General features: G+C 41.4%; 2 protein-coding genes across 2 annotated transcripts in view; both read left to right on the top strand.

Moving 5' to 3' along the window:
* Nucleotides 1-19,448, top strand: part of LOC117368634 (vomeronasal type-2 receptor 26-like) — a 48,333-nt gene extending 28,885 nt beyond the window's left edge. Inside the window, exons 8-11 of the mRNA XM_033962362.1 lie at nucleotides 7,424-7,651; nucleotides 11,429-11,555; nucleotides 15,286-16,168; nucleotides 19,430-19,448. Of these exons, the coding sequence (XP_033818253.1) occupies nucleotides 7,424-7,651; nucleotides 11,429-11,555; nucleotides 15,286-16,168; nucleotides 19,430-19,448 (1,257 nt within the window). The remainder of the gene's footprint in view (nucleotides 1-7,423; nucleotides 7,652-11,428; nucleotides 11,556-15,285; nucleotides 16,169-19,429) is intronic.
* An 869-nt stretch (nucleotides 19,449-20,317) lies between these two features.
* Nucleotides 20,318-22,349, top strand: part of LOC117368636 (vomeronasal type-2 receptor 26-like) — a 44,545-nt gene continuing 42,513 nt past the window's right edge. The window contains exon 1 of the mRNA XM_033962363.1: nucleotides 20,318-20,402. Coding sequence (XP_033818254.1) covers nucleotides 20,318-20,402 — 85 coding nt within the window. The remainder of the gene's footprint in view (nucleotides 20,403-22,349) is intronic.

The raw sequence follows: 22,349 nt of genomic DNA on the forward strand, positions 1-22,349 counted from the left end.
ATCACCTCACTCGTCGTGCCAATTTCTAGGTCATTTATAAATATGTTGAAGAGCACAGGCCCAAGCACCGAACCATGTAGCACACCACTCATGACGCTTTTCCAATCCGAGTATTGTTAATTTACCTCCACTCTCTGTTTCCTATCCGCCAGTCAGTTTTTAATCCACGTGAGTATTTCACTCTCAATTCCATGGCTCACAATTTTTCAAAGTAGTCGTTCATGCGGAACCTTGTCAAACGCCTTCTGAAAATCCAGATATACAATGTCGACCGGGTCACTATTGTCTATCTGCTTGTTTACTCCCTTGAAGAAGTGCAGCAAGTTCATCAAGCAAGATCTTCCTTTGCTGAAGCCATGTTGGCTGGTCCTCATCAGATCATGTCTGTCAAGGAGATCAACAATGCGGCTCTACCATCTTTCCCTGTACCGAGGTCAGACTCAGCCTTCTGGTTTCACTTTTAAAGCCCACTTTAAGTTCCAGCAGCTTCTTTGGTTTGCAGCCCTTCCTCCTAATCTTGGGTTTAATTATTTACAGTTATTTATAACCCACCTATCTACAAATCTATGCGGGATAAAATAAGCACATACAAATTCAAACACAGAACAGACAAGTACAAAATAACAGAAAGCAATTAAAAAAACTGACTCTAGCTTACACAGTCACATGACTAGCACCAAGAACGTGCTCAAATAAAAGTGTTCACACCCTTTCTAAACTGCCAGAGTATATTTGATTGATGTAACGCCAAAGGTAAGGCATTACAAAGCGCCAGGCCCTGCACAGAAAACATAGGTTTACGGTTCCCAATAAGCCTTATGGCAGCTCGTGAAGGAATTTCTCATTTCAAACTGTCTGAGGACTGTAGCTCACAGGAGGGACAATGCTGTCATTTCCACCCAGCTCTCATCCTATCTAGCGAGATTCTCCATTCTCTTACCCTACCAATAAGGCTTCAGACCCAGCTTCAGCACCAAATTCCTACTGGTCTCACTAATTTAAAAGGTGCAACAATTACACTCTCGTAATAAGTTTGCTGTCCTATTACAATTCAATCTCTCTGCAGCTTTTGACGTCATCCACCATGATATTCTTATCTATCAACTTTCCGAGATAGGCATCGACTCCACAGTTTTAGAGTGGTTCTCTAACTTCTTACGTTCCCGCTCCTACGCTGTCAACACAAATGGCATCATGTCCGCTCCTTGGAAACCGACTTGCGGAGTCCCGCAGGGATCACCCCTATTCCCTATTCTCTTCAACATTTAAAATGTCTTCCCTGAAACTCTTCCACCTCTCCCCCCTCGAAACAATCTACACTTATGCTGACGACATCCTTGTCCTTCTCGAGACAGACTCGAACCCTACCAATCTCTCTGAGAACATATCAACCTGCATAATGAAACTCCAATCCTGGTCCCTTTCAGTTCAAATGAAACTGAACGAGTCCAAAACGAAACTTCTCTGTCTCGATCCAAAATTAGAACAGCTGCCCCCCCCCCCCCCCCCTTCGCACTGACTTCTGGCGCCACACTGCAGCTTGAATTCTCAAGCAAAGTTCTAGGCATCATCATCGACTCCTCTCTCTCCTTCAATGACCACCTCAACTCCTTGGTAAAATCATGCTTTTTCAACCTCCACATACTGAGGAGAATGACATCCTGCTTCCGCCAACAACATTTTGCCGTCCTAGTTCAATCCATCATCCTTTCCAGACCTGACTACTGTAACTCCATCTATCTCAGTCTATCTAAAAAAAGTCTTCAAAGACTTCAACTTACTCAGAACACTGCGGCCAAGCTGATCTTTGCAAAATACATGTTTTCCCACTTCTGTCCAAACTCCATTGGCTCCCAATAATTTCCAGGGTTCATTTTAAATGTGCCTGCCTAGCTTTTAAAATCCTACACGGCATCCTTCCTCCCCTAATCCCTTTTTCTTGGAACTCCTCGAGTCCTGACAACACCAGGCCCTCCAAAAAATGTAAACTATCCTTCCCCTCACTAAAAGGTATCCCCTAGGTGAGAAAATTGGGTAAATCCCTCTTCTTCAGAATCACAGGGCTTTGAAATAATCTTACTACCTCACTACGGAATCAGATCTCCTTCCAACTATTCCGTAAGCACCTGAAAACTAGGCTTTTCACAAAAACTTAATGCTCTCCTCCCCCCATACCCAACCCCCAATTCCATCCTTTATTAAGCTCTTGTATACCGTGCCGAGCTCCATAATCATGGAGAGTATGTGGTATATAAAAACTTAAGGTTTAGTTTAGTTTAGCCACTGAAAAAGAGAGCGAACACTTGAAGGGCAGTTAGGCTGAAGCACCTTAAACAACATGCAAACGACCTTAAATTTGACCTCTGTATCGACAGGTAGCCATTGAAGCTCTCAAAGTTTAAACTGCTTCTTACCTGTAGTACAGCAAGACTATGAAATTTTCATTCTGAAACAGCACTTTGGTCCGTTTACAATAAATTTAATAAAAACATAACTGATAAAACAGGGGATAGACAACCAAGTCTCCAACCTATTGACAACAACCCCAGACTACAAGATGTTCAGAAAGGAAATAAAAACTCTACTCTTCAAGAAATCCCTTAATAAAGCTTAATACCATGATAAAGCTTAACCCCCCTCTTACCATCCCCTCCCTAACCCCAGATCCTACTTTTCCCTCTCTTGGAAACCTTCTCTGATCTAACGTTGTAACCCTTCTTCCATAACTCTTTTTGTAATGCGCTTTGAACCGAAAGGTAATGGCGGAATAGAAATCTGTAATGTAATGTAATTAAAAGATAACATTATTAATTATTATTACATAGTCCAGCAGCTTTTCCAATTCACTCACTATATCATTTTCGGTGCAGTCCATAAACTTATGGCCCTGGATCGGTAGCATGGAATATTGCTACTCCTTGGGTTTTGGCCAGGTACTAGTGACCTGGATAAGCCACCATGAGAACAGGCTACTGGGCTTGATGGACCATTGGTCTGACCCAGTAAGGCTGTTTTTAAAGCCAGCTGTCTGCCTGCTTCTAATTGGTTATATGCATGGAGATTTGCACTTATCTTTGGCACAACAGGTTCCCTTTTCTGACACAAACCTGTTTGTTTAGCACTCCCCTCTTTTGGTGTCTCTTTAGAAAAAAATAAATAGGAACTGTCCGTTTCTATTTTCTTCTCTGGCAAATGTCTGGGCTTGGCAATAGGTGGAAAACAGCCAGCCTTTGGCATGTATGGGTATAAGTCAGGGTTCAAAATGTGACACTGGCAAAACAAGAGCTTTGTCGGAGGCTTAAGGTTTCAGCGTGTGGGGTTCACTCAGTGAGGGTGTTGCAGTAATGGAGAGCTGAGGTCTGACAGTTGAAAAGAGTCAACACTTTGATGAAGGAGTTGCCGACACTTTATGTTTAAATATATTTATTGATTTTCAAATCATATAATCAAGAATACCTTGTACAGAAAGCAAATTAGCAATTCTAAATAAAGCAAGAAACATTCCAATAACATTAAATCATATATTAACTAAAATGCTCAAGTCCTCTAAATTGGATCCAAGATTTCTTATAAAATAAAGCCAAAATTAAAGAATTGAACTTAATGTACACTCTTTCATAAAGTTAGCTGGAAGGCTGATTGCTGGGATTAACCTATAGTCATAGAGCTTATGATTTTTCTACCTCCAATCGGGAGAGCGCTAAAAAAGAAGTCAACTGACTAGGCTCAAAGAAAACATATTTAACTGATCGGTGATGGACTATACATTTACAAGGGTGTCGCAAATAAAAAGTAGCACCCAAAGATATAACACCTGGCTTCAACAAAAGAAATTCACGACGACGCCTTTGCGTCTCTCGTGATAAATCAGGAAATACCTGGACTTTACAACCCATAAATTCTTTCTGTCTATTTTTAAAGAACAGTTTTAACAACCATACTTTATCAATAGAGAGAGCTACTGTTATAATCAAAGTACTCGGTTCTACAACCTCTTTATCTGATTTTTCCAATAACTCTGATACATCCAATAGTCCTTGATCCGACGGCTTTTTTGGTAATTTAGTCTTATTAGGTAAATAATAGACTCGTGATAAAGGAGGTAATGAATCTTCTGAGGCCCCCAAAACTTCAAGAAAATATCTTTTAAACATTTCTCTAGGAGGTGTCAATGGAAGCTTAGGAAAATTAATGATTCTTAAGTTATTGTATCTAGAGTTATTTTCTAAGTTCTCCATTTTTCTTCTAAGATTGATATTGTCTTTCATTAAAGCTTCCTGTAATTGTTTGGATGATTTAATGTCCTGTTCAAGCTTTTGAACCGAGAAATTAGAGGCAGTCATATCCTTTTTCAAATCTTTAAGTTCAGTAGAATGTTGAGATAATTTCCCCTCAATTAACTGAAGTTTGGGACTTATGGTCTTCACTAGTCCGGCCATAAGATCCCATAGTGAGTCCAGAGTTACTTCTGAGGGTTTTTCCAAAGAAAATACAGGTAAAGAAATGTCATAGTGCTCACCGTCCAGTTGATTAAGTTTACGCTGTCCCTGAAGGTTAACTCGCCTCTCAGATGATTCCCCCTCAGCTTCTTCAAAGGAGCTCATATCCATAGGAGCTCCTGTCAGCAGGCTCTGTGATGGACTACTTGCCTCAGGGGAAGACAAGACCCCGACCTCCGGGGTTTCCTTACCCCTTGGAGAGCTGCTTAGCTGAGGTTGCGGGGGCGGCGCCCTAACGTCGGGGCTCAACGATGTCTCCAATCCCGGAGGAATCTCCACGGCCTCACTGACGCCGCTACTCCTCTGCGGGCCTCCCTCCGACGCCGAAAAAATACCCTGCATCCGCCTGATGAGTTCCCCGATGTCTCCAGCCGCGGGGGTGGCCGTGGGCCGCGAGGCACCAGCGGTGCTACGGCCCCTCCGTTTAGGCATCGGGTGAGTAAAAGAGCCACTTGCAAATGATTGAAAATTGTTTAAGAAAAATCTTCAGAGCGGCGTCTCAGCGCGTCCAGCCAGACGCCATCTTGATCCAGCTTTTCGAGTTGCCGACACTTTAAACCTGGTGATACATGTAAAAAAATTTTTTTTTGTATTTAACCCTGTGCACAGTGGTAGGCTTAGTCCCTATTTGAAATTTTAATTTTTTAAAGTGGCGTTTTTTGATGCCTATGATAAGAAGCGAGCGGCTTAAAATCAATGTCGATTGCCGTCTCTGATATAGTGCTTGAGGTTTTTCTCCACCTTGTTATTAAATGTTTTTTTTCTGTGGGCAAACCCACTTCTGGCAGGTAACATTAATATTGTTTAAGAAGTGTAATCTGTTGCCAAAGTATTATTACTTGTGAGATATTTTTTAAACTCGCTGCGGAGTGAATGTGCTCAATGCGCAGGGCCCCTCCCGTGGAAGAGCTCTTGATCTGACCGTGGTTGATGGGCTTCTCCCGGCCTGTATGAGATAAGAACATAAGAATATAAGAATAGCCTTACTGGGTCAGACCAATGGTCCATCAAGCCCAGTAGCCTGTTCTCATGGTGGCCAATCCAGGTCATTAGTTCCTGGCCAAGACCCAAAGAGATGCAGTTATCTACCATGGTGAAGTATAGTACTTATTTACAAAGAAGAATAAGAAATATAACTGTTCCTTTCTTTTACAAGTAAAGGCATTAGCTAATTTTAAAAAAGAAACAAGTGTGTGTGGTGTTTATTCTACAAAAGAGACAGTACATAAAAACTGTTTTCTCCTGGATTTTGTAACCGTTACGGCTAGGCAAAACAACGTACAATTTTCTTGACTCATGAGTCAATTAGTACCAATAGTCGGGTGATAACAATCAATTTTTGGCATCCTTTGTCTCCAATTAGGATTTATATGTGCATGCAAATTTTTCAGCGGGTGACTAAAAAGGGGTGTGTACAAGGGAAGAGCCTAGGCAGGTTGGGGTATTCACTAAAGATGGACGATGTATTTCAGAATACCAAGGATGCACACTAAAAATATACTCCAACATTTACTCCTGGTTTCTATTTGTGAAAACCTCATAACCAAAGCTGGATGTGAATCCTGGTGCTACACAGGTGGATAGGGGAAGAGGTGAGTCACTTGTTTACTCTTTAGAAAAATATTAGGAGGAAGGGGCATGTATTGAAGCTACTAAATAGAAGATTTAAAACAAGCAGAAGAAAATATTTCTTCACTCAAGAAATAATTAAACCCTGGAATTCGTTGCCAGAGAATATAGTGAAAGCAGTTAGCTTAGCAGCGTTTTAAAAAAGCTTTGGCTAATTTCCTAAAAGAGAAGTCCATAAGCCATTACTAAGACGGATGTGGAGAAATCCACTGCTTATTCCTGGGATAAGCAGCATAAACTTTGTTTTACTTTTTGGGACCTGGGTTAGCCAGTGTTTGAAACAGGATACTAGGCTGCTACTGTCCCAGTAATGGTAATGGATCTGCACCAACCTACCTCAACAATCGTCTAAATTTCAACTGCACATCCAGAATAAGAAGAACCAGAACCTATACGCCTATCCACCGCTCAAAGGAACACAGCGAAAGAAGATGTACGACGGCCTCCTAGTGACGCAGGCAGCGAAACTGGACTCCTATATCTCCAACTTGTTGTCAACTACAAGTGACTTTAAATCATTCCGAAAAGAAATCAAAACCCTACTATTCAAAAAAAACTATACAACCTCCCCACCGATCCTAATAAGTAACCAACCCTAAACTCTTCTTCCCTACTAGCATTCTTCAATTCTCCCTTCCCCAACTTCTCCCCTCTGCCTCCTCCATTAAACCTTCCCTAAACTGTAATCTACCTGCATCTACTATGTAAGCGTCCCCTTAATTGTAATTCCCCATATCTATTGTGTAAGCATCCCCTAAATTGTAACTTCCAGAAAATCCCAGCTATCTTACACTATATCCCGCTTAGAACTGTAAGCATCCCCTAAATTGTAACTTCCTGGAAATGTCCAGCTGTCTTATACTGTAATCCATTTAGAACTGCAAGGTAAAGGCGGAATATAAGTCACTAATGTAATGTAAAGTAACTTATGTCCTTATACTCTTAAGTGCAAAATTGTTTTTCCCATTCTCTGAATAATGCAAATGGTTTTAAGTCGAAAGATGAACTAAACAGATCATTGAACTAAGGACGAACCAAACTGAAAATGTTTGCAGTGCATATACCTCAAATTTCTATACGGCAGGAAATTAAGTACAAATTGACCAACTTCTCCAGTGCAGTTATTTTCTATAGTTTAATTTTGGAAAAGACTGGTAAGGAAACATGTCACTGTTTTCAAGTTGCTTGAAAAGTAAACCCATTCATAAAATCCAGATGAGACTATATGTGCATAAAGTTAGCAACATATTCTTGCAATTATTTTCACTAATCAAACAAATTTGCTTTTCCATTAGCTTCATCGTTATCTGAAGAGCCTCCACTTTAAGGACGCCCTGGGTGAGGAAATATTTTTTGATGAGAACAGTGATCTCGCCATTGGATATGATATTCTACATGTTATCTTTCTACCCAATCTTTCTAAAATTAGTAAAATAGTTGGAAGTTATAACCCTTATGCTCCACTGGGGAAGGATTTTACCATCAATGAGACGGCGATTGTGTGGGTGGAGCCATTTGCACAGGTCAGATTTGAGGAACACAAAAACAAGATGGAAGAAAGTGAACCACACACACATATCATGCATGTAGTTACAGATAGAAGCCCTCTTTTCCAAAACCGCAGTAGAGATTTCTACTGCATCCAAGGGAACTAAATGCTCCGACGCTGCTCTGGCGCTCATTGGAGCATTAGTTGTCCGGACCAAGTAAAAACCTCTACCATGGCTTAGTAAAGGGGGTGGGGGGATATATAACAATACCAAGGCTAATATTTACAAAAAAATGATTACCCAAATTTAGCCACCTAAGTTGGGCCTCTCTTTTGAACCAAATTTAGAAGCCTAATGTTTCTAGCACACTTAAACTTAGTAGGTAGATGTCAGTCAAAACTTTCCAATATAGTATATTTATTTGGTTTTCCATTTGTTTGGGTGTTTTTGAAACTTATTTTCGTGTCTTGAGCAATGTCATCCATAGAACAAACTATCCCTCAAATAATGCACCCTATCATTCCAACTGTACATGGGAGTGCTCAGTGCTGCCCTTCAATGGCAAAAGGAAGCAAGTGGCAATTTCATATTTTGAACTCCAGTAAGGAGTTTATGTTTTCAGGTTAACTTTCACTAAATGGACCCTATACAACATTTAGTTCAAGCAGGAATTGTATAGCACTTGTTTTCCCATATTCAGATGTGCCAGGAACCCAATATTGAGGAAAAAATAGAGCTCATTTTTCAAAAAAGAAAACATACAGAAACTAGCAGGAAGACTTTTTTTGTCAAACCCTTCCAATTTGTTATTTTTAAAATCTCTTTCTAGATGATTTTCTATGCAGTTCATCTGCAGTTATCTAAATCTCAAGTAGGCGTGTTAGAGCTGTGTTGTTAGCCAGACTAAGGTGGGCTTATGATTTGGATGCTTTTCTACCCTAATCGAACACCTGGGCAATTTGGATGTTTGGGTCTAGACCTGTTTTTACATTAATAAATGTCTAAAAGGTGTCCAAACTGAAGAAATGACCACTGGAGGACTGTAATCATGACCCCCTTCTTATGGCCAGTCCTAGTAGATCAGCAAGCAGATTCCTGTAGTAGCCTGGTGGGTGTGTAGTGAACTAAAGAGATGGGGAGCCAGACCCATATTCCACTCTAACCACTACACTTACAGTGGAATTTGTGAGCCATCCAGACCCCATCCTAATCCCACTCTACCCATCTATAGAGCTACTGGTGTGGTGTACAGTTGGGTTGAGTAGGTTTTGGAGAGCTCACCATACAATATAAGGAGGCTATGGTGAAATGTGAACCCAGGACTTTTTACGTGAGATTCACTGCAATACCCTCCACTGGGTTATCGATATGGCCAGTCTACTAAAATTGCTGGTCCCTCCTACAATAGCTTGTTTGCACTGAATAGGAACATATCATTTGATAGGTGTTTTGCATTTTTGGAAAATAGGCATCTTTGGTACTAGATTTAGGTGTGTCTTCCACAAAATGTCTAAACTTGGAGCAACATGTCCCTTCCCAACAACATTTCTCATGATTTCTACAGTTAAGTAAAATTTGCTCTTTAGATTTCTGAGTCTATAGAGTGGTTTTATAAATGCAGTAAAACAAAATTATATATATATAAAAGCTTGATCGTTTGAAGATTTCAGTGAAAATGCTTTATGTAGCACAGAATGCAGCTCGTGAGAAGCACATTTAATGATCTTGCAAGTGATATACTGAATATGTATGATATCATATTTTGTTCTGGCATGATCATTAAAGATTGATAGGTGATACATGTGTATGTCTTTACAAACTTAGATTTAGACCTCATATCGAAAATGCCCCTCCAAGTCACTTGCTTCCTTTTGCAACTGGAGGGCAGAAGAGTGTCCCATATTGCTTGATAGTATGCACTATTGAACAACAGTGTGCCTACTCACAAATAGTGTGAATTATTGAGCTGTAGTACTCTATATTTGAGCAATAGCATTCATTTATAAACAATAATATGCACTATTGGAACCAGGGCTGGCATTTGGGAGGATGAAGCAGGGCAAGTGCCCTGGTCCCATAGCTTCATGGGCCTCCCCGCCTTGGGCCGGGGTGTCCTTCCCTTCTCCTCACTTGGTTCTAAAGCGCCCCTCACCTTTTAAAATGCAAAAGGGTCACTGGCGTGGCTGTGATTCTCTAGCACTGCTGGAGGCTTCCTTAGCTCTGCTCTTCTGCCTTGGTCCGCCCATATGGAAACAGGAAGTTGATTTGGAGGGGGCAAACTGTAGCTGAGGAACAGTGTCGAAGAAGCTGTCAGTGACACTAGAAAATCGTTATTGCACCGGTGACTCCTTTTCATTTTAGAAAGTGAGGGAAGCTTTGGAACAGGGTGGGAGGAGAAGGGAAGGATGTGCCGACCCACTTGGCCAGCTAGAGAAGCTGATTTTTAACTGAAGGGATTGATACTGGATGACAGGGCATTTGGTGGACCCAGGAGGAGAGAGGGAAGGGGGAGATGTTGGATGAGAGAGCATTTGATGGGGAGAGATGGGGAAATCAGGAGAGGGGTAGATATGAGAGAAATTGAGGTGACCCCTCCTTAATTTCTGTCCTAGGCCTCAGCAAATCTAACATAGGCCCTGAATTGAGCAGTCATGTGTACTTCTTCTTAGCACATGCTTATCTTTCAACCAAATCAGTCAGTAGAGGAGACTAATGCAGTGTACAAAGCCCAAAACCACCAGGCAAATGTATAAGTGGACATACAGCATATTGATTCAATTTGATATACCGTTTAAAAAGTTGTCGAAGCCGTGCACAAAGTCAGGAACATATAAAATCTTGTTTAGTAGACACTACAGGGATACTGTGGATCATCTCTGAAGAAATTTTGTAATTCGGGGCTATGCATAAAACAATGCATAAAAAACCAATGAGATGCTATCACAGCTGTTATAGTAGCAATTTTAAAAAAGTGAGTCATTCTCCAAAAAATGCTCAGGCAAATGAGATTGGTGGAGAGTAGCGATGACTCATTAAATTTGCATGTGCCCATTGCTAGTTATAGTTATGGGCATATGCACAGAATAAACAAAAAACAACAACAAACCATCCCACAACAGTGGGAGAGACGCTGAATCTCTAGTGCTGCCAACCAACACATACACCCAACAGCGGAAGAGATGCCCAAGCTTTCCTACCCAATTGACACCCTTCCCCCCACAGCAGGAGCGATGCCCAATCTCTCTTGCTGCCAACAAGCACCCCCCAACTCCCCTCAGAAGAGTTCTCCCACCCACATCCGCCCCATGGCTAGAGAGTTGCCCATGCTCTCTCTCAATCATGCAACCTCTCCCCGTGCCTCCGACTTCCACCCTCTCCCTCCTTATCTTATTTTCAGATAACTGGCTTGAGGGATGCCTACTCCCCTCCCCAGCCAGCTGGCCTGCCTATTCAAAATGGCAGGACTTCCCCTCCCCGGTGCATCCTGGGATGCAACGAGGAGGGGCCTGAGGCTCTGATTGTCCCAGGTTGTTTAAAGCCCTTCCTATGGGTGGGGTCTTATGCATCTGGGCCAGTCAGTCGTAGCCTTCTTCTTTGAGAGGATGAATGCAGTTTACAATAAAAATATACACTTAAAAGAAAGGATAGGTCAGATCCACATCTACACCAAACTAACTAAGGCCCAGATTCTGTAAATGCTGCTTTTATCGGCAGTTATCTTAAAAATGGCCACCAATCACGTAATGCTGCATTTAAAAAGTCACAACCCAGGGTTACTTCAAGTTATTCAGATTTTTTCTCAATCCTCAGACACGTCCGCAGTCCAGATGCAGCTCGAGTTGCCTTCCTGGATTCAGGAAATTAACCAAGGAAGGAAAGCCCATCTGCTGCTATGACTGTATCCCCTGTCCAGAGGGAGAGGTGTCCAACCAAACTGGTAAGTGATATCGTTATAATGTGACATGCCCCTTGGGCACTGATTATTTATTACTGGGTCAATATTCAGCCTTGACAGTCAATGTTTAAAAACAAACAAACAAAAACCACTGTTTATCATGACTATAAAATCCAGATATTCAGGGCTGGTGTCCAGATAACATTATGGTTTATGGTCTATTTTATTTAATATACCACCCTTCCTTATACAATAAGTGCAGTTCACAAAATCAATGAAACAATACAATAAAATTAGCTTCATCTAAAAAAAAAAATAATAATAAAATTTGCAGGCTACAGTGCAAGTAAATCCAAACCATATCTAAGCCATCCAATTGAATAGAAAAGGCCTCTTCATAAAGATAAGTCTTTAGCAGAGATCTAAATATTAAATACAAAAGTACAACATGTACGGAAGATGGAAGAGAGTTCCAAAGAGAAGGTGAAAGACAGAAAAATGTTCTCTCTCTGCTAAGTTAATAGTGAATTGAACATTGAGAAAGGAATAGTACACAAACAGTTGTACAGTACATTATATAAACCAGGCTTGTCCAACCTATGACTCGTTGGCCAAAACCCAACCTTCCATGAGCTACATGAAACAGAAACATCATGGTAGACAAAGCCAAATAATCCATCCAGTCTGTCCATTTGCAGCATCTACTATCTCCTCCTCTCCCCATAGGTTAAGGTTCTTTACACCTGCATTGTCAGGTCGTAGTTATAGAAACATTGAAGCATGATGGCAGAAAAAGGTCAAATGACCCATCCAGTCTGCTTATCCGCAGCATCCACTATCTCCTCCTCTCCCTATGAGATCCCAAGTGCCTGTCCCACATTTTCTTGAATTCAGACACAGTCTTTGTCTCCACCACCGCTACCAGGAGTTTAATCCATGCATCTACCACCCTTTCTGTAAAAAAAGTATTTCCTTAGATTACTCCTGAGCCTATCACTTCTTAACTTCTTCCTCTGATTCAGAGCTTCCTTTGAAATGTAAGAGACTCACCTCATTTGCTTTCCCCAAGGCAGCTCAGCTATCTGCAAGCTTGAGCTCCTTGGTGCCAGAAGTTTGGATTGGCCTTGTGCTTTCAACTCTCGCTAAACTTGAAGCCGCAAGATCAACCCAAAAATTCAGCAACACACAGTCCAAGCTTACAAAGAGCAGAGTCACAGGGGGAAGCAGGAATACCATTGGGCTTCTGCTGCTGGAGCTACGTGAGGGGAAAGAAACTGATTGAAGGATGGTGAGGGGGGAGGCTATATGAGAGAGAGAGAGAAAGAGATTGAGTGAAGGTTGGGGGCAATTCTCAGAGAGTGTGTGATTCTCAAATGGAGAGTATGAGTTCATTTGTCCATGCACGGTTTGGCTCTACAAATATTGTGATGGGGCCAGGGGTAAGCCTAGCGCTGGCAACCCGGCTCCTAGGAAATTCTACTTTACGAAGAGGGTAGTGGATGCTTGGAATGCGCTCCCGAGAGAGGTGGTGGAGAGTAAAACTGTGACTGAGTTCAAAGAAGCGTGGGATGAACACAGAAGATTTAGAATCACAAAATAATATTAAATATTGAACTAGGCCAGTTACTGGGCAGACTTGCACGGTCTGTGTCTGTGTATGGCCGTTTGGAGGAGGATGGGCAGGGGAAGGCTTCAATGGCTGGGAGGGTGTAGATGGGCTGGAGTAAGTCTTAACAGAGATTTCGGCAGTTGGAACCCAAACACAGTACCGGGTAAAGCTTTGGATTCTTGCCCAGAAATAGCTAAGAAGAAAAAAAAAATAAAAAATAAATTTTAAATTGAATCAGGTTGGGCAGACTGGATGGACCATCTGCCGTCATCTACTATGTTACTATGTTACCACAGGCGCAAGTATTAGCGCTCTTTGGAGGACCAGTTTGGAATAAGAACAGCAGAGAAAAAGAAAAGGAAAAAAAAACCCTTCCACCAATAACTGCCAGTTACAAGTTTTATAATCCAGTTCAGTTTGCACTGGTTCTGATACAGCCACACCAGCTGATGATGTTTGGAAAAGGTTTATCACAAACAAAGTTCTCCTTGCAGCCACTTTTTGTATCAATCAGAAAAAAGAAAAAAAAACCAAAACAAGTCCCTTTTAATCCGAGTTTCTTTTGCACAGTTCGGCTGCCATGCTTTGCACAGTTCTGGGCAGCATTCTAGTTTCAGGAACTTATATACAAGAGCTCTTGTGGACCAGCCAGCCCTGGGCTTTAGCTCCACTCTTTTTAGATTTGGCACAATTATTGTATTGAGCCCACTGTATTTCTTCAGGAAGTTCTCTCCACCTGACTGCCTGAAGTATAAATACTCCCTCTACCCTTTTATTTCTGGGCAGGGCTGGGAACCATCCACCCTTGTTTTAATGGTCTAAGATTCCCCTCCCAAAAGTTCCCATTATCAGGGATGTGCAATGTCAGGTCACTGAGTCCACTCCAGGCTTTATTTCTCCTTTTAAGGTTAGTTAGCATTACCCATCCCCCATCTTATGCTTTGCTTGCATACAGGGATTCTGGTTTAATTTCTGTTACTAACCGATCCTCACATTCACACATCAAACTCTCATTCATTATACAGTCCCACATAAGGACAGAAATGTTTTTTTAAGTACTTTAGACCATTGTTATAGAACAAACCTTCAGTCCCTTCCCCCACACAGTACCTTACTGACTCATGCTGCATTCAGACATATAGTCTAAGGCTTCTGGGCTGCACTCCATTTCATCCCCGTCAGAGATATCTCCCTCTACCTCCATAAGAGATTCCTCACTCTCTGAAGCTGGATACAAGCTATCCTCTTGAACAGCATTTGGCCAGCCCTGCTCATGGAGCTTTTCCCTTCCAATTAGCCTCTGCTTAGGAAGCAGAGTTATATCAGCATTGCAATGCTGTGGGACAGGTTTCTTAGCAAAAGGGAGTAAGACAGAGCTCCTAGCCTTCAGTTCCCTGTTCTGTGAGGAACATCCTTCCCTCCAGGTTCCTGATTGCTTGTGTGTGTTCTCCGCTGGCTTTGATTTATTCTGCTCTGTAACTTTCACTTGTACTTTAGCCACGTTCTGCCTGTCAGCTCCACCCCTTTCCTTAACCCTTGCTGTGTCAGATTGCCTGACCAGAGGTTTTACTGGAGAATTAACAGATGGTTTATAAAAGGGATTATAGTGGCTTGGAACAGGGATTCTGTTCTTCTCTGCCATCCCTTCTCTATTCTGCCTTGCTGGTCTGATCTTAGCACTGGGAACAGAGTTAATGGGCAGCTTCCTTGGCTTAGGAATTGGCACATTTGCTTTAGTGGCAGGGTTTAGCCAGTGAATGGAGCTTCCCTGTCACATAATTAATGCTACTAATCATTTCTATAGTGCTACTAGTTGTATGAAGTGCTGTAGAGATTATTTGCAGGTGATAAGTACGGTCACCAGATTTCCTCTTTAAAAAATAGAGGACGTGTAGCCCCACCCGGTTCCCATGACCTAGTGGAACACCTTTCTTGTGGAAGATATATGGAATTCTTTAAAACCAAACATTTCACGTGCAGGTACTTCTAATGGATAGTGCAGGATAAGATTTGCAGAAAGCTCACTGTTACTTGTTTACTATTTGTTACTGTCTGCTAAAAACTGATTTTGAAATAAGGTTTAATATAAAGAAAGAGTATTTATTGCCTCTCCTGTAATTGATGCTATTTTTAAGATAATGAGACAATATTTTTTATTCTCAGATGTGGATACTTGTACAATATGCCCAGAGGATCAGTGGTCTAATCCAAACAGAAATGCCTGCATCTCAAAAATGATAACATTTCTGTCCTATGAAGAGCTTTTGGGCATAGCTTTGTCTCTTATCAGCATTGTCTTCTTTTTAATCACTGCTGTTATTCTGGGGATCTTTATTTATTACCGAGATACTCCTATAGTCAGAGCCAACAACCGGAACCTCAGCTATATTCTCCTTATCTCCCTCATGCTCTCCTTCCTCTGCACCTTGGTATTCATTGGACGTCCTGAAAAAGTGACTTGTCTTCTCCGACAGACTGTCTTTGCGATTACTTTCTCCATCTCTCTTTCCTCCATACTAGCAAAAACTATCACTGTGGTCATGGCCTTTCATGCTACCAAGCCTGGAAGCAAGCTCCGGAAATGGATGGGTTCCAGGGTCTCAGTTACCATAGTCCTTTTCTGTTCTCTTATTCAAATTGTTCTGTGTCTTGCCTGGTTGTTCACTGCTCCCCCATTCTCATATCTTAATATGAAATCAGAAATTGGATTAATATTAATTGAATGTAATGAAGGGTCAATAATTGCATTTTACTGTGTTCTGAGTTACCTGGGATTTTTGGCTTGTGTCAGCTTCATCGTAGCTTTCTTAGCAAGAAATCTACCTGACAGTTTCAATGAGGCCAAGTACATCACCTTCAGCATGCTGGTCTTCTGCAGCGTCTGGATCTCCTTCATCCCAACATACTTGAGCACCAAGGGCAAGTACATGGTGGCAGTGGAGATATTTGCTATTCTGGCCTCTAGTGCTGGTTTACTGGGCTGTATCTTTATGCCCAAGTGCTACATTATTTTGCTGAAACCTGATAGAAACAGCAGGAAATACCTAACAAAAACCTAGAATGATTAGTATTTGTAGAAATAATGGACTATCTGAATGTTGCCTCATTATTCAACACAATTCCAATACAGACCCTTGAGGCACTCCACTAGTGACCCTTCTCTATTTAGATAATTGTCAGTTCAGTTCTACTCTCCGTTTCCTGTCTTTAGCTAGTTTGCAATTAGCAACAGGGTACCAGCTTGCATTCCAATACAGTGGTACCTTCGTTTACGAGCATAATTCGTTCCAGAAGCATGCTCGTAAACCAAAATACTCGTATATCAAAGTGAGTTTCCCCATAGGAACTAAGGGAAACTCGCTTGATACGTTCCCACCCACCCCCACTCCCCGAGGCCAGCGGCGCTGCTCTACCCCCCCCCTCCGAGAACCGGCATTGCTCCCCCCGAAGATCTCCCCCGTGTGATCCGGCACCCTCCCCCCGCCGCGATATGAAATCCCCCAGGCCTACCCGAACAGGCTTCTTACTTGCATCTGGCCACCGGCACCGGCACCGGCATATCCTGTGCATTGGTGCCGGTGCCCGAAGATCTGCCTCTTCTTCTTTGCTGGGCCTTGAGCATCTGCGCATGCTCAAGGCCTGCGAGTTCATGCTCTCTCTGAGATTTATAAATGCTCTTACCTTCAACCATTAGCCTGAACCAACATCCTACCCACTATATATTCTATCTCTTTTTTTTCTTTTTCTTTCTTTTTTCTATTGGAACTTTCTCAACTATTAATTTTTTACTTCAGGAACATAATTGGGTAGGAATATATTAATTCTCAAATCTCAATTTCTGCAGTGTTGTTCATGCAGACAGCATTATCTGTAATTCTGCAATAATATTCAAGCAGATTGTCCTTTTTCACACTCTAGAACAGGGGTGTCAAAGTCCCTCCTTGAGGGCCACTATTCAATTGGGTTTTCAGTATTTTCCCAATGAATATGCATGAGATCTATTAACAATGAAAGCAGTGCATGTAAATAGATCTCATGCATATTGTCACAGGGTAGGCCAAGCAACTGAGCAGGGTAGTGAAAGGACGCCTATGCCGAGGGCTAGGTAGGGGAAAATACTCTCCCAAAGAGATAAAACACTACCCATACCAACACCTCAGCCCAGAACTACAGCCAGGCAAGGAAGTTTCAGTGAAGAGCAAGCAACTACCTATTTGTTTTCGCCGGAATCAGAGAAGGGAGAACAATGGGTAAGGGGAACTAAAAGTACTCAGGATATTGTTCCTAGGGGGAGGATGCACCACACATCTCCTAACATTCATAGGGGACACAATTCCAGGCAACACCAGGAACATTCCAGTCCTCAATTTAGTCAGGAACAAGTCACACCTGTTGCTCATTATCCTGAGGCTTATAGGGACCAGCAGCAGTGCTAAGGGAGGAGGCAGCCACTGAACCAACCCACACTGGAGAGGAGAAAGGAGACCAGTTCCAAGGGCACGCAGCAGCATACCTCAGCCTAACCCCCAGGTCAGAGCTAACTTTATGGAAGCTGAAATGTTAGATGAATGCATGAGAGAAGCTTCTGATAATGACTTTATAGATCAGGAAGAAGATGCCATGGACTTTAAAGTAGTGGCACTGGTAGACAGGGGACGCTGGGGCATGCAGTACTAGAATGGATAGTGTGCAGAATATATGCAAGATACTTACTTTTCATAGGATTCTGGTTAAATCTAGTTAGTAATGCATATGTGATAGTTAGGCCTATGCCCAATTAGGAGTCTATGAAAAGTTGTGGTACAAAGATATAAAAATTTGAATATTTATTGCAGCCGAGGCCAGAAAAACTAGAGATTAACAGAAAAACACTAGGGGTTACTAGGAAGAAAAAGCATAATAATTTCTCTTTATGTAATTTGTTGGATTAAGCTATATAACACATTTGTAAAGTAATAGTCTGCCTCCATTTTCCTTTCTTTCTTTGTCTAAACTACTGCAGTTTTCGTGCTTAAAAGCCTGGGTTTCTGGTGTCCTTTGTTTGAATAGGAGAAACCTCAGGACTTGATTGATAACAGATGTTCCTGAACTAGCTAGAAGGAAGACCAGATCTCTTAAATGTACTTTGATAATAATTATGATATATGTGATAAGATGTGACATATGGATGTTAATGACTATATGGGCTCCCTATATGTGTGTGAGCGTATGTTTAAACAAATAAATTGGTTTTGCAAACTGTATTTTTATATATTTTAAACCCTGAGAAATTTGAGAAACCAAGAGGTAACATCTGCAGTTTGACCTATCTGACCTTTAAGCTAGCGTTCCATAGAAACTCTCTTCAGTCTGTAGATGTAAAGGGAGGGCGCATTTGGCCCACATTAGAATTTCTCATTATGGGGGGCTTAAACACAGGAAAACCCAGACTGACAGCATTTGAGTTCCTGGCACAGAGATCTGTTTTGATTTAAACTATTTAAAGAAATTACTGAGAGAGAAAGTGTTCTTTGGGTATATTATAATGTTTTATGCATATTCAGAAATTTCTGTGAACAAATATATAATTTGTAAAACTTTTATTTAAGAGCTAAAAGGAATTTCTTTGTTCAAACATATGAACACCCTCTTCTGGCTGATGATTGGTAGATTGGAGTGATTTCATACTGGTCATTGCGAAAGTACATAAATGAGACCATATTTTTCAGGAGAGGTGCATTTTTCCATGCCCGACTGTATGTGGCTCCATTGTACAAATGCCTCTCACCTCCTTACTGCTTCTGCTGCTTTCCCACATGCTCCTGACGCTGATGGCACACATTCTCCCCCGTCCATCATCTGCCCCTTCTCTCTCTTTCTCCCTCTACTCCAGACAATTCGCTGAGGGGGCAGGATAATGCAATGGAATTGCCTGGAGTGGAGGTAGAGAGAGAGAGAGAGAGAGAGAGAAAGGGCAGATGATGGAAGTGGGGAGAAGGGAGAGAGAGAAGAGGGCAAACGGATGTCAGTTGAGATGAGAAGGGAGAGCAAATGCTGAATTGAAGAACACTTACTGAATGGAACAAATGCTAAATGGAGAAGGAGCAAACATACTGGATGGACAGAGGGGATAAAGAAAAAGGGCATATGCTGAATGGGGGGAAGAAGACAGTAAGATAATGGAAGAGTAAAGGAAAGGGGTTTCAAGATATGAGCAGACACAGTGAAAGGAGGGAAACTTAAGATTAAATACAGTGGTACCTCGGTTTACAAGTGCACCGGTTTGCGAGTGTTTTATAAGACAAGTAAAATATTCGCAAAATCGGTGCCTCGGAAATCGAGTATGATTCGCTAAACGAGCAAGTGCGGCCCTACATCTGTACCTCGGACAATGAGTGCTTCACTTGCTACACGAGCAACTTCGCCGGCACGTACAGCATACAAGCGGCACATACAGGACGTGCGCGCCACGAACGGACACTATAAAAGTGCAGTGCATGCGCGAAAACTGCCAGACCAGGAGAACCGCGTGGAGATTGTCTATTGAGAGAACTAGCTTGCGATATTAGCCAGTAAAACTATACAATCATCTTGTAGCCGGAAAAAACCCCCAAACATCATGTGCTGTTAAACACACCTGTTCCTAAAGTATCTAGACAACTGATCCTCTCTTCTCTCTCCCCTCTATAGCGATTAACTTGTTCTGTTGATCACTCTCTCCTCAAAAATGGATTTCCTGTCCTATTAATCCTCTTTCTTCCTCTCCTCTTAAAGTCAATCAATTTGTACCTTTGCTTAATCTTTGTAAACCGCATAGAACTTCACGGTATTGCGGCATATAAGCTGTTATTATTATTATTATTTATTATTATTATTAAGCCAGTCAAATTATCCTGTGGTAGCCAGTCAAAAATAAAAATCCATCGTGTGCTGTTAAACCAGCCAGCAGCAGCCACTAAAATTATCCTGTGCTAGCCAGCACACCAAAACAAAATCAACTTGTGCTGTTAGCCAACAAAGCAACCATCAGTGAGTGCTGTCAGCCAACAGATTAAATAGAAACAAAACCAGCAGCTTGTATTGCTAGCCTGTGCCCATCTCAACAGTGCATCCTGAGTGAGCGATTCCTCCGTCTTTTTCTCCTCCTCCTCACCAGTGCTTCCCGAGTGCCCATCTCATAAACTGTGTGCCCATCGTAGAAGTGCAAGCTGCGAGAATGGCCCCTAAGAAGAAGCAGCATGAAAAGGAAGGCAATAAGAAGGAGATGATTAAGAAGGAAATCATCCAGAAACACGAACAAGGTATGCGAGTGGCCGACATTGCAAGATTTTATAACAAAGCTACGTCAACCATTTGCACAATATTAAAAAAGAAAGAAATATTATGAAATATATTTATTGATTTTCAAATCATATAATCAAGAATAAACTTGTACAGAAAGCAAAGTTAGTAATTCTACATAGAGCAAGAAATATTCCAATAACATTAAGATCATTTATTATTAAAATGCTCAAGTCCTCAAATTTTGGATCCAAGATTTCTTAGTGAGAACAAAAGAAAAGAATTGAACAGAATGTACACTCTTCCATTTAAAGTTAGCTAGAAGACTGATTGCTGGGATTAATCAATAATCTTAAGGTTTTTGATTTTTCTGCCTCCAACCGGGAGAGCGCTAAGAAAGAGGTCAACTGATTAGGCTCAAAGAAAACATACTTAACTGATCGGTGATGCACTATACACTTACAAGGATGTCGTAAATAAAAAGTAGCATCTAAAGATGTAACACCTGGCTTCAACATAAGAAATTCACGGCGACGCTTTTGGGTCTCTCGTGATAAATCAGGAAATATCTGCACTTTACAACCCATAAATTATTTCTGTCTATTTTTAAAGAATAGTTTTAACAACCAAACTTTATCAATAGAAAGAGCTACTGTTACAATCAAAGAAAGAAATATTAAGGAGGCTAGATGCATCAAAATGAGTCTCGAGAGTGTCAAAGCAACGGCCACGAGTTCTGGAAGATGTAGAAAAGTTGCTTCTCCTATGGATAAAAAAGAAACAACTCGCAGGTGATACTGTGACCGAGAGCATTATCTGTGAGAAGGCAAAGGCATTGCACACCGACCTTGTAAGTAAACTGCCAGGTACGTCAACAGACAATGAAGAAGGCGGATGATATATTGCTCTATTTGAGAAATCCTGAGACAACCATTCCTTGCTTACTTGAAATGATTGAGAAATTTGGAAAATATTCAGGTTCCAAGATAAATTGGAGTAAATCAGAAATTCTTCCACTCAATGTTCATTGTACAAAAGGTTTGTTTGATTCGTTGCCCTTTCTTTGGAGGGAGGATGGAATAAAGTATCTAGGCATTTAGATTAAAAATACGATGGAAGAAACAATGAAAATAAATGAAAAATCGTTATTACAGAAGGTTAGAGAAATGTGTGAGCAATGGAATCCTTTACATCTTTCATGGTGGGGGGAGAGTCCAAACTATCAAGATGATGACTTTGCCTGTGGTTTGTTATCAGATGGGTATGTTGCCGGTTTATTTTCAAGGGTCCTTTTATAAAAAATTAAATGGCATTCTCATAAAATTTATTTGGCTGGGTAAAACTCCTAGAGTGGCTTTGGTATCGTTACAAAGGCCAATTTCAGAGGGAGGGGTAAATTTTCCTAATTTTTATAGGTATCATCAAGCCTATATTTTGTGCCAGGGTATGTATTGGGTCCTCCCAGAGCTCATGGAAAAACTCCCAGGTTGGTTGTGGCTAGAATGGCAACTCATATCTCCTTTGCGCCTTTGCCATGTGCTCAGTATAGTGCTAAAGTTTTTGTTTTGCTTGTTTAAAAACCAAGGACCTGGTGAAGACCGGGACTAAGATAAGCTGAAGTCCAGAAATCCTTGGAGTATAATGATCTGATGACTCTGAGTTTTGCATTCCCTGAAAGAATACTTAAAGACTGTGCTAAACCCAGAACTTAATGATACTTACCTGGGACAGGATATTTTTGTTTTGATTTCTTTTTGACTAATTGAGCTTCCAAGAACCTTGGGAGAAATATTGTCTGTTGCTATTTCTGTGCTGAGACAGAAAGCCAGCCTTGTTACTTTGCTTTTTTTTCAAAAAATTAAACTGTTTGCAATATGCGGAGTATCTGACGTTGCTTTATTATCCTTAATACACCAGTGAACTGAAGTACTGTGTAGGGTCGGGTCGAGCTGCCACCAGTCGGAGGA

The sequence above is a fragment of the Geotrypetes seraphini genome, chromosome 10 (assembly GCF_902459505.1).
Source record: "Geotrypetes seraphini chromosome 10, aGeoSer1.1, whole genome shotgun sequence".
In the NCBI taxonomy this organism is placed as follows: domain Eukaryota; kingdom Metazoa; phylum Chordata; class Amphibia; order Gymnophiona; family Dermophiidae; genus Geotrypetes; species Geotrypetes seraphini.